General features: G+C 46.5%; 1 protein-coding gene across 2 annotated transcripts in view; it reads right to left on the reverse strand.

Moving 5' to 3' along the window:
- The window catches only part of LOC145344259 (thioredoxin reductase 1, cytoplasmic-like), a 42834-nt gene that overhangs the window by 4034 nt on the left and 25475 nt on the right, over positions 1–13325 (reverse strand). For both annotated transcript variants that reach the window (XM_080191304.1, XM_080191303.1), the window contains exons 8-13: positions 12921–13013; positions 11462–11538; positions 7317–7473; positions 5000–5107; positions 4811–4906; positions 3999–4133 (exon numbers count right to left, since the gene is read on the reverse strand). In XM_080191304.1, coding sequence (XP_080047430.1) covers positions 3999–4133; positions 4811–4906; positions 5000–5107; positions 7317–7473; positions 11462–11538; positions 12921–13013 — 666 coding nt within the window. The remainder of the gene's footprint in view (positions 1–3998; positions 4134–4810; positions 4907–4999; positions 5108–7316; positions 7474–11461; positions 11539–12920; positions 13014–13325) is intronic.

The raw sequence follows: 13325 nt of genomic DNA on the forward strand, positions 1-13325 counted from the left end.
AAGGCAGCAGTGAAGGCTCGATTGAGATATATGAGGCTCCAAGGGGTTAGGACAGGGCAAATAGTGAGAAATTAGTTCCTCTTAAGAGGGCACAGATTCAAAATAACGGTACAAAGAAGAAGTTGAGAGGAAAACTATTTTCACCCAGAGTGTGATTGGAATCTTAAGGAGGCATGTTTGATCAAGATGTTTAAAATAGATTTGGATTGTTATCTGAAAAGAACACGCAGGGGAGTGGGACCAGGTGGAATGTTCTTTCAGTAAGCCAGTCCAAACTCGATAGTCAAAGTGGCCTCCTTCTATAAAGATTAGAACCCTACAATGCAGGAGGGGGCCATTTGGCCCAGATTCTGCACCAACCACAATCCCACCCAGATCCTATCCACATGTATTGAGTCTAGCTAGTTCCCCTGACACCAAGGGGCAATTTAGTATGGCCAATCAACCTAACCCGCACATTTGGGGCAGCACAGTAGCATAGCACTGCTGCTTCACAGCTCCAGGGAGCTGGGTTCGATTCCTGGCTCGGGTCACTGTCTGTGTGGAGTTTGCACATTCTCCCCGTGTCTGCGTGGGTTTCCTCCCACAGTCCAAAGATATGCAGGTTAGGTTGATTGGCCGTGCTAAAATTGCCCCTTTTTGTCCAGGGATGTGTGGGTTAGAGGGATTAGTGGGTAAATGTGTAGGCCTATGGCAATAGGGCCTGGGTGGGATTGTGGTTGGTGCAGACTCGATGGACCGAAGGGCCTGTTTCTGCACTGTAGGGTTCTATTTTTGGACTGTGGGAGGAAACCGGAGCCCCCGAAGGAAACCCACGCAGACACAGGGAAGAAGGTGCAGACTCCACACATACAGTGACCCGAGCCGGAACTGAACCTGGCTCCCTGGCGCTGTGAGACTGCAGTGCTAACCGCTATGCCACCCTGTACTACTTTCACATCAAACCCTCGCCTCATTTCCGACAGGATTTCCAAACTATTCAAACTCAACAGAACGGTGTTATTTGAAAAAAAAGAGCGAGGCACATGGAGTCATCTTTGAAAAGACGGGTTGGCCTTTTGAAGGTATGGACTGAAAGAAAAAAAAACACAAAAAAAAGGACTCTTCAAAGTAAAACTCCTCCACAAAAAAAAAAGAGAGGAATCCAAGAATTAATTCATCCAAAGGGAAAGGATTAAACATCAATGGGGATAATTAGCCAAAACTGTTCACGGTAACATGGAACAGAAGATAAAGGTTTAGATACCTCACAGCATGAATCTCACTTCAAGTGGATGAGACAAATCCTGTTAATTGAATTATTATAATTCTCATCAAAACAGCATACGCAGATCTCCTGCGAGCTTTTCACGCACAAATATTGGATCCAAGTCAGCTAATTATGTTACAACAAAGGGCAATGAGATATTACAGCCAGACTTGTTTTCTAAAACATAAAAAAGGTGCTTTGAATTATAAAATATTGGAATATTTTTATAGGCTCATTTGGGCAAATGTTTAATTTTTAAAAAAAAACTTATCCACTGTCCGTCTGACAGTCACAACAACACAATTGTGCTTTAAAAATAATATTTGAGAACATATGAGAGATGAAAATTCTGTCCCTTTTGAGTACGAGTTGGTGCTGAAATAGCTGCCTATTGTTAGCCGCAATAGGTAGTCTTGTATTAATGAGTAACATTGCGTCTGTCAATTGTAAGGGCTGGCACAGTGGGTAGCGCTGCTGCCTCACAGCGCCAGGGACCCAAGTTCGAATCCTAGCTTAGGTCACTGTCTCTGGAGACTGCACGTTCTCCCAGTGTCTGTGTGGGTTTCCTCCGGGTGCTCCAGTTTCCTCCCGCAGTCTAAAGATATTCTGCTTAGGTGCATTGGCCATACTAAATTCTCCCTCAAATGTACCCAAACTGGAGTAGGGGATTTTCATATTTACTTCATTGCAGTGTGAACGTAAGCCTATCCTTGACACCAATAAATAAATTTTGAACTTGTAACTTGCACTTCTATAAACTACACTCATTAAAGAATTTATAATTTTATTACTCAAGAACCTCTTCTGGCTCATCTGTTACTCATTTTTGCTATCTGTATTCCAAATAACTCGATACTCTATTGATCTTAGTCTTGAAGGCCGTATCCCTTTATATCCAAAATATGTTCTGGATTTCCACTACAGAGTTCACTCTCTAAAAGGCCCAGGTCAAATTTGTTCTCGATTCTCTCAACTGGAGAGCTATTAAATTTCCCCCAAATGAATCAGAATCCCAGCAGCGGAGAAGCCATTCAGCCCATCGAGTCTACACTGACTCACGGAGCAGGATTTTTCTCCCACACTCGCCCCCAAGGTCAATTAGCCTTTCCATGTCCTGTGGAAGGCAGGAAAATTCTATCCAGAGTATCTGCCCAGGCCCTTTCCCCGTGACCCCACACAATAACCATGGCTAATACATCTAACCTACACATCTTTGGACACGAAGGGACAATTTAGCATCACCAATCCACCTGACGTGCACATCTTTGGACTGTGGGAGGAAACACACAGACAGGGAGAGAAACGTGCAAACTCCACATGGACAGTCACCCCAAGGCTGGAATTGAACCTGGATCCTTGGAGCTGTGAGGCAGAGTGCTAACCATTGTGCTGCCCTAAATTCCTATCATATTATGCATTTATTAGATCATCTGACAACCCACTACTAGGTGCTGATACCCCTAGATAGAATTCACCCCTTAAAATGTCACTAGCCTCATCTAATAGCTCTGACCACCTGTTCCAATATGTCCCTCCAATCTTATGAAACACTCTTGAGATGTTTTGTGATGGTACAAGATGGCATCTGGAGACAAGCTTTGCTAATGGGCTCCACACAACAAAACTCCTCCTCCAAGTACCAGGCAAGTGAGGTGGCAACCACGGGCTGGTCCATGATGAAGCCTGGTAAAGTAATGCAATGGGGCTGATCAGGATTCCACTGCCTGCTATCAGGCACATTAGGAAGACTTAGCTCTATTATGCCACATTATGGACAGCAAGTACAAAGAACAAACAATACAGCACAGGAAACAGGCCCTTCGGCCCTCCAAGCCTGCGCCACTCAGGCTTCCAACTAGACTATTTGTTTGTATCCCTCCATTCCCAGTCTGTTCATGTGACTATCCAGATAAACAATCCCAGCGCGTCCGCCTCTACCACCCTGCTTGGCAGTGCATTCCAGGCCCCCACCACCCTCTGTGTAAAATACGTCCCTCTGACATTGTGTTAAACCTTGCCCCCCCTCACCTTGAACCTGTGACCCCTTGTGTTTGTCACTAAGTAGTCTCACAACACCAGCTTAAAGTCCAATGGGTTTATTTGGTAGCACCTGTTGGACCTTAACCTGGTGTTGAGAGACTACTTACTGTTCCTACCCCAGTCCAACGCCGACATCTCCACGTTATGAGCACAACCTTGGGTGGCACAGCGGCTAGCAACTCCCGGCTTGGGTCACTGTCTGCGGGAAGGCTGCACATTCTCCCCGTGTCTGCGTGGGTTTCCTCCCACAGTCTGAAAGTTGTGCTGGTTAGGTGGATTGGCCGTGCTAAAATTCTCCCTCAGGTGCACCTGAGCAGGCGCCAGAGTGGGGATTTTCACTATAACTTCATTGCAGTGTTAACGTAGGCCTCCTCGTGACTAATAAATAATCTTTAAACAAAAAACTTTAAACCTTCCATGGCCATCAGTGGATCAGTCCAGAAGGAAGTATCACAACACTAGGTTAAAGTGCATCTTAAGCACTCTGCTCCAAAAGCTCATGTTACCAAATAAACCTGTTGGACTTTAACCTGGTGTTGTGAGACTTCTTACTGTCAACTCCCAGCCCGACGCCAACATCTCCACATCATTCCATCACCAGGAGATGGTGACAGTAGCCACTGTCCCACAAGCCCTTCAGCCTTAACAAAAAGTACATGATTAAAAAATCAACGTGCTCAAATATCTGAAAGCAACGAGAGTTTAATACCTCTGCACAGGCTGGATGGATTCCTATTGTGCTGTCCAACTGCTCCTTGGTCATGCCACATTTTATCGCAGCTCCAAACCCCTGAGTGATTTCTCCTGCGTTCGGACCCAACACGTGGAAACCAATCACCCGATTCTGAAAAAGGGAAGGCGCGCTCCGATTAAAATGACTGATAAAAAGATGCCCCTTTCTCCTCCTGTCGCCCCCTTTCCCCTGCATGAGAGTAGGCAGAAACAAGACCGCCCACACAGGGCTGTGAACCCAGGAAATGTTGGAGATACACCCCCACCCTCATTATTCACCCTTTCCATAGGGGGCAGCACACTCACTTCTCCAGTCAGAACTGGCGTGGGTTCAAATCCCCAAAACAGGCAGATTCGCTCCACTGCAGTAGCCGTGGGCAGCACAGTAGCACAGTGGTTAGCACTGTTGCCTCATAGCTCCAGGGACCTGGGTTCGATTCCCGGCTTGGATCACTGTCTGTGTGGAGTTTGCACATTCTCCTCTCATGTCTGCGTGGGTTTCCTCCGGGTGCTCCGGTTTCTTCCCACAGTCCAAAGATGTGCGGGTTAGATTGATTGGCCGTGCTAAAATTATCCCTTAGGGTCCTGAGATCCTTAGACTAGAGGGATTAGCAGGTAAAAGTATGTGGGGATAGGGCCTGGTTGGGATTGTGGTTGGCGCATTCTCGATGGGCTGAATGGCCTCCTTCTGCACTGTTGGGATTCTACGATTTCTACGCAGTCTGTCAAAATCAACTTCCAGCCAACACTGGAAAACGGACACAGAAATTGGCCGTTTGAGATACGTACTTGATCTCGCTTGTTGCAGATGACCTTGGCGTAACACTTGTTGTTATCCCTTGATGGAATAGTCCACTCCAGAGGCCAAAAGTAACTGTGGTAGGTCTGGAAACGTGACGAGAGTTGGAATGATTTAAAATTGCCAGAGAAAAAGAGCAACAGGCAACATTTTTCACTTTTTAGGATTTGGTGACTAACCTCCACGTTCTCCTCGCCAAACTTTTCGATAGCGTTCTCTTCGGAATAACCACAGGCTCCATACTCCAAGGGGGTAAAGACGGTGGTGGGCACGTTTACATAGTCACACTGTCCAAATGTTATAACCAGAAAGAGGGAATTAATACCAATGCAACATTCAGACTCCAAAACGTGTACAAATATCTATTCTCATGGGCATTCTGCAAGTCCGCATTGTTTACAGCAATAATTTGCATTTACATAGTGCCTTTAACATCCCAGACGAAAATGATACCGTACAAGGTAACCAAAAGCTTGGTCAAAGGAATATATTTAAAAAGAGCACCTTATAAATTGAGAGGTTAAGAGGTAGTTTCTGAATTTGGCCTTGTCAGTCGATGAGCCAATAGCAGAAAGATAGAGTCCCCTACAGTGCAGGAGGAGGCCATTTGGCCCATTGAGTCTACACCCACAACAATCCCAACCAGGCCCTATCCCTGTAACCCCACATTCCCTAACACTAAAGGGAGCAATTTAGCACGGCCAATCAACCTAACCCACGTCATCTTTGGACTGTGGGAGGAAACCCACGCAGACACAGGGAAAACTTGCAAACTCCACACGGTCACCCAAGCTGGGAATTGAACCTGGGTCCCTGCCACTGCGCCGCAGCAGTGCTAACCGCTGTGCTACCATTACCCGTTTATGGGCAACATATTTGGACTTAAGGGACCACTTATTCTCAGGGTAACCAGTCTAGTAACCGATTAATCAAAAACCAAGTGGACTACTGGTACTTGGGAGATCACATTCTGCAAAACCACCCAGGTTTTATTTTTAAAACAACTTGGCTGGATCCAGTTCATGTTCTGGTCAACGAAACCCCCCCCCCCCCAGAATGTTGCTAGTGGGGGAACTCAGATGGTAATTGAATGTCAAGAGGTGGTGGCTAGATTCTTGACTTGTTGGAGATGGTCACTGCCTGGCACTTGCGTGGCATGAATATTATTTGCCACTCTTTATATAACTTTGCAACTATATTAAACCTTGGTTAGGCTGCATTTGCAGTATCACGTTCAGTCCTGGTTACCACATTACCAGGGGGACATGAAAGCTTTGGAGAGGGTGCAAAGGCCCACCAGGATTTTGCCTGGTCTCTTGTCACCCCACTTGGAGTACTGTGCGCAGTTCTGGTCGCCTCACTACAGGAAGGATGTGGAAGCTATTGAGAGGGTGCAGAGGAGATTTACAAGGATGTTGCCTGGATTGGGAGGCATGCCTTATGAAGATAGGTTGAGGGAGCTAGGTCTCTTCTCCCTGGAGAGACGAAGGTTGAGAGGCAACCTGATAGAGGTTTATAAAATGTTGAGAGGTACAGATAGGGTGGATTCTCGGAGGCTATTTCCCAGGGCTGAAACGGTCGCTACGAGAGGACACAGGTTTAAGGTGCTGGGGAGCAAGTACAGAGGAGATGTTAGGGGAAAGTTTTTCACTCAGGAGGGTGGTGAGTGAGTGGAATCGGCTGCCGTCGGTGGTGGTAGAGGCAAACTCACTGGGGTCTTTTAAAAGACTTCTGGATGAGTGTATGGGATCTAATGGCATTGGAAGTTACAGATAGGTCTACGGCTTGGTAGGTATAGATGTGATCGGCACAACTTGTAGGCCAAAGGGCCTGTTTGTGCTGTAGTGTTCTACGTTGATATTGGCTACGAGGAGAGGTTGAATAAACTAGAATTGTTTTCACTGGAAAGACAGCAGCTGAGGGGGGATCTGATAGAGGACTACAAAATTCAGAGGCACGGACAGGTTGGATAGTCAGAGGCTTTTTCCAAGGGTTGGAAGCGTCAATTAAGAGGGGGCACAGGTTCAAGGGGGAAAAGTTTAAGGGAGATGTGCAGGGGAAATTTTTCCTCGTAGAGAGTGGTGGGTGCCTGGAACGCACTGCCAGAGGAGGTGGTGGAAGCAGGGACGTTAGCAACATTTAAGATGCTTTTGGATGGGGAGAGAATAGAGGGATATGGACCCAGTAAAGGCAGATTATTTTTTTTTTTTGAAATGTTTAGTTTGGGCTTCATGATATGCATGGGCTTGGAGGGCATCAGTCCAAGCCTGAGTGTTATTCAGGTCTTGCTGCATTAGGGGACAGACTGATTTAGTACAAGGATTGGTAAACGGTGCTGATCAACAGTGAACACCGCTGACCCTATGACGGAAGGAAGGAAACTTCCTTCTACCCCAAAAAAGGACCGATTTGGAGAAGCATCAACAACACGTTGCCCATTGCAGCCTTTAAGCTGGATTGCTGTAAGAAAATCAATTACAATTTTAGGGTCTGTACCTTGACTGAACCTCCTGCATAAAGCCTCGCTGCCAGTAAGCGACCAGCCTGGATCGCCACCGGGGTGAGCTGCAACTTGCCCTCTAGGATGTCTCCAATGGCATAAATGTAGGGTACGTTCGTTTGTTCCTCATCATTGACGGGAATCTTACCAGTCCTAAAATATACAAAAAAAAGACAACTTTAAAATAAAAGAAAGCATTCACCCGGTCCTGCAGCATCAAATGGGTCATTGTTGGAAAGCACCCTGGCCAGTTAGCATAGGAGCAGGCCATTCAGCCCACTGCACCATTCAACATGATCAAGGCAGATCATCCACAATGGATTTACCCCCACCCCCTGTCCTCACACTACCTCCCCCTCCTCAGTGACAGTGGTTAGCACTGCTGCCTCACAGCACCAGGGACCTGGGTTTGATTCCTGGCTTGGGTCACTGTGTGTGGAGTTTGCACATTGTCCCCCCACAATGTCTGAGTGGGTTTTCTCCCACACTCCAAAGATATGCAGATTAGGCAGACTGGCCATGCTAAATTAACCCTTAATGTCAGGGGGACTAGCTAGACTAAATGCATGAAGTTATGGGGGATAGGGCCTGAGTGGTCAGTGCAGGCTGAATGGCCTCCTTCTGCACTGTAGGGATTCTATGATTCTACAAGTATTAAAATATTTAGAAAGCTCTCCATCTCTGCTTTAAACACTGACTGGAGCTCGCACAATCCTCTGGAGTGAAAAAACTCCAAAAATTCATAACCCAAGTAAGAGATTTCTACTCAATTCTCAGTTCCAAGTGGCTTCCCCCTCATTGTGAGATTGTGCCCCTGGTTCTACACTCCCAGTCATCTTGCCTGCATCTACCCTGTCTATTCCTTTAGATTTCAATGCCATCACCTCTTATTTCCAAGAATACAGATCCTGTTTGCCCAATTCTCTTCATAAGATATAGTCCCACCATCCCCAGAACAAGTCCGGTGAACATTTGGTACACTCCCTCATTGACAATGATATCCTTTCGGAGTTAAGGGGACCAGAACTGCACATACTCCAGGTGCAGTCTAACCCTTGACTGGCACCGTGGCAATGGTTGACACTGCTGCCTCAATGGCAGGGACCTGGGTTCAATGCCTGGGCAGAGTCTGCACATTCTCCCCATGTCTGCTTGGGTTTCTTCCCATAGTCTGAAAGGCATGGTTAGGTGCATTGGTCATGCTAAATTCTCCCTGAGTGTGTGCTGGAGTGTGGCAACTAGGAGATTTTCACAGTAACTTCATTGCAGTGTTAACGTGAGCTTAATTGTGACACTAAAACAAATCTCAGCCAACCTTCTATATAAGAAAAACAAGACCTCAGTACTCCTGTACACAAATCCTCTTGTGATGAAGGCTAACATTTTATTAGTCTTCCTAATAGCTTGCTGCATCTGCAGGTTAGCTTTCAGGGATTTCTTATTAACAAGGACACCCAGGTCCCTTTTGTACATTTTCGCTTTCTAATCTTCTACCATTCATGAAATACTCTAAGCATCTGTTCCTCTAACAGAAGTGGTAACCTCACATTCTCCACCTGCCATGTTCTTCCCCACTCTGTCCCAAGCCCCGTGAAGCCACGTTGCATATTCCTCACCAACACACATTGCTGCCTAGCTCTGTGTCATCCGCAAACTTGGAAACATTACACTTGGTCCCTACATCCAACTCGGGGGTGGACAAAGTACTGATCCTTACAGTATCCCACTAATCACAGCCTACCAATGCAAGAAGGGCCTGCTTATTCTGACCGCGTTCTGCCTGTTAACCAGAATCATTGAACGCCACAGTGCAGTGAGGCCCTTCGGCCCATCGAGTCTGAACCGAACACAATCCCACCCAGGCCCTACCCCCATATCTCTATACATTATACCCACAAATCCCTAGACACTAAGGGGCAATTTCTTAGCACGGCCAATCAGCCTAACCTGCACGTCTTTGGACTGTGGGAGGAAACCGGAGCACCCGGAGGAAACCCAAGCAAACACGAGGAGAATGTGCAAACTCCACACAGACAGTGACCCGAGCTGGGAATCGAACCCAGGACTCTGGAGCTGTGAAGCAGCAGTGCTAACCACTGTGCTACCGTGCTGCCCTGTATCCAAGGAGTGTGTTTCCCCCCCTCCCCACTCCCCCACCTACCCCTGAGATTTAGATTCAACATTTTCAATATCTTTGCGTGCATTTGATCAACGTTGCAGTAGCTAATTCTCAATGGTCATGGTGAAACCCCCACCTCCTGGAGAACTGGTAGTGGGTCACACTATCTAGGTGTCACAGTTACTGTCTTGGCAACCACTGATGAGCACTTTCTCCAAGATCTTTGCTCTCCAGCATCAACCAGCTCTTTACCACCCTGACTGGCAAGTTAAGAAGCTCATCCACTGAAAAAGATGTTAGAATAGAAATTTGGGCCAGGGTCTGAACACAGGCCTGCTCACTCGAGCTGGGACAAGAGTGCACTGCCACAAAACCACAGAGGGGTTGTGGAAGCCAAGTCATGGAGTGTCTTTAAGCCAGAGATAGATAGGTTCTTGATTAATAAGGGGGGAAATCAGGGGAAAGGCAGGAGAACGGGGATGAGAAAAACATCAGCCGTGATTGAATGGCAGAAGACTCAATGGGCCGAGTGGCCTAATTCTGCTCCTATGTCTTATGGTCTAAAATGTAAATCATATACTAGCTAGATATTGAAGATAAAAAAGTCATCCTTTTTAACAAATGCACTCCAAGTCAAAATCACCTGTGAATTTCTTAACTGTAGGAACATTTACTGTTCCAACTCCACGAATATTTATTGGACCAGTTAACAGAACCGCTTGTTAACCCTTTTATTTAAAAACAGAGCTTGAATCATAGAATCCCTACAGCACAGGAGGCAGCCATTTGGCCTATCGACTATCAGCCACAATCCTCACCCAGACCTATCCCCACAATCCCATGTATTTACCCTAACTAGCCCCCCCCTGATACTAAGGGGCAATTTTGCATGGCCAATCCGCCTCACCCATGCATCTTTGGACTGGTGTCATTTTGCATTTATGTAGCACCTGATCACAGTACATACAAAAGCACCTTTCAGAAGCACAAGTATTGCCCCTGCTGTAATATACAATTTGGACACAGCAAGCTCCCACAGAGATCAGCGTGACAAGTAGATCATCTGCTGCGGTTATCATCTTGATTTGAGATGTACATCAGTCAGAGCACCAGGGATTAAACCCCCAACTCTTTGAGATCAAGCCACCAGACCTTGCACCAACCCGAGGGCACCTTGTGAAAAACAGCACCTCTGGCATTGCAGCACTCTCTCAGTGCTGCACTGGAAGATCAGCCTTTGCGGGCTCACTTGCTCGGATCCTGAACTCAAAAACGTCTAGGTCAGAGCAGAGTGCTCCCAATGACACTCGGGTGAAAAACATGTAGGGGTAGATTTTCTTAATTGGAGCAAGATGAGCGATTTCAGGCAGCAAAATAGCTCTTCAAATTAAAACATACACAATTACCAAATTGCTTTGGGCACTGGTGCATGTTAACCAGGAAGATGCAATATTTCAACTTAACATTTCAAAATCTCCTATAAAACTGTGGAGATCATTGCAACCCACCAAGTCACATCCCTCACAAGGGTCAGTGTGGGTGGAACTCTCACCCTAGAGAAACAAAACTTATGAGTCTGAGGATAAAATCAAAACTGAGGTCGGTGCATCTTGAAAGACGTGCTGGTTAGGTGTGTTGACCCGAACAGGCACCGGACTGTGGCAACTAGAAGAATTTGACAGTAACTTCACTACAGCGTTAATGTCTCTACTTTAACTTTAGATTTGTTGTGGGCTATGGAACCAAGGCAGGCCATAATCAAACTGAATGATAGGATAAGCTCAAGGGGCTGAATGGCCACTTTTTCCAGTTTCTGCATTTCTTCCAATTCAGGAAGAATTTGGAAGGATTTCAGGCTACTTATTTGTCAGAGGCTGTAAACACCAAAGTGGGACATAGGCTAACTGATGAAAGTTTGGCAACTACAGCAAGTGAAAAAGGTTGCACACAGCAAGAGCACATTTTCAACAGAAGGATTGGATTGTGTCGTTACTAAGACTACAAGAAACAGCATTTGCTTACTTCTCAATGATCTTCACTCCCACTTTCTCCAAGCCGATATTTTTGGTACAGGAATCCCTCCCAATTGCCAACAATACCTGCAAACAAAAAAAAAACTTTTTGAGAGAATGTTTCAAGGCAAGCAACCTTTCCTAAGGACTGGTCATTCAATCATTATGAAGGGAGTCTTTACTCATTAACCTTGAGGGTATAAAGATGTTATTACACTAGAAACAGCGCAGAAAAGGCTTATTAGAATGCTACCATAAGAACATAAGAAATAGGAGCAGGAGTAGGCCATCTAGCCCTTCGAGCCTGCCCCGCCATTCAATAAGATCATGGCTGATCTGTCGTGGCTCAGTTCCACATTCCCGTCCTCTCCCCATAACCCTTAATCCCCTCTCTTATCAAAAACCCATCAACCCGCGTCTTAAAAATATTTAGCGAGGTAGCCTCCACCACTTCAACGAGCAGAGAATTCCAGAGATTCACCACCCTTTGAGTGAAGAAGTTCCTCCTCAACTCCGTTCTAAACCGCCCCCCCCCTTTATCTTGAGGCTGTGCCCCCTAGTCCTACTATCCTTTCTGAGCGGGAAGAGTCACTCCACCTCTATCCTATCCATCCCATTCATATCTTATATGTCTCAATGAGATCTCCCCTCATTCTTCTAAACTCTAACGAGTACAAGCCTAGTTTATTCAGCCTCTCCTCATTGCTCAACCCCCTCAACTCCGGCATCAGCCTAGTAAACCTCCTCTGCACTCCCTCCAAGGCCAAAATACCCTAATGGTTTGAGTTATAAAGTTGAAGCTGGATAGACTGGGACTTTTTTTCCCTAGAGAGTGTAGGGACTGAGGTGTGATCTTATAGAGGCCTATAAAATAATGAGGGACATAGATCAGCTAGATAGTCAACATCTTTTCCCAAAGATTTTTGGGGGGGGGGCGCGGCTGGGGTCTAAAACTGAAGGGCATAGCTTTAAGGTGAGAGGGGAGAGAGATTAAAAAAAGGGTCCAGAGGGGCAATTTTTTCCACAGAGGATGGTGAGTGTCTGGAATGAGCTGCCGGAGGTAGTAGTAGAGGGTGGGTACAATTTTGTCTCTTAAAAAAGCATTTAGGCAGTTACATGGATACGGAGGGATATGGGCCATAGGGCTACTGGGACTAGCTTCATGGTTAAAACAAGAGCAGCATAGACAAGTTGGGCCGAAGGGCCTGTTTCCATGCTGTAAACCTGAGTCTGCCAGACAGGGGCAATGCTGGCAAGAGTTAGCCCCACTTTCTGGTCATTAGATGGAGAAACATCCTCTGAGATGGCCCCACTGAGATTTTGTACACTGGTGAAGTTGATGGGTGTCACCTGGAGCAGAAGCAGCTTCCGGAGCGAAAGACTCATTTGCGTGACATCTGACACACTCCCCACCATCCGATTGACAGGCAAAGCCCCAGAGCCAACAGGGGGTCTTCAGTTTCACTCACCGTGTTATATTCCCCTTCTATGGTCTCTGAGCCCCCTGTAGATTGGGCTGTTACTTTCAACTTCCCTGGAGTTCCTGCTTCAATTTGTTCTATCTGTGAAGAGAAAGGGTGGGGGAAGAAAAAAAGACAGTTACACACGCTGGAAGAAAATTTCATGCTAGCACAATGGTTAGCAGTGCTGCCTCACAGCGCCAGGGACCTGGGTTCAATTCTGGCCTCGGGTGACTGCACGTGTGGATTCCCTCCCACAGTCCACAGACGTGCTGATGTCCCCCTGGCACTAAGGGATCAAACAGGGTTAAATACATGTGGTTATGAGGATACCGCCTGGGTGGGATTGTCGTCAGTGCAGGCTCAAATGGGCCGAATGGCCTCTTTCCGCACCGTAGGGATTCTATTTCTCCA

The sequence above is a fragment of the Carcharhinus amblyrhynchos genome, chromosome 6 (genome assembly GCF_965287045.1).
Source record: "Carcharhinus amblyrhynchos chromosome 6, sCarAmb.v2.hapA, whole genome shotgun sequence".
Lineage (NCBI taxonomy): Eukaryota > Metazoa > Chordata > Chondrichthyes > Carcharhiniformes > Carcharhinidae > Carcharhinus > Carcharhinus amblyrhynchos.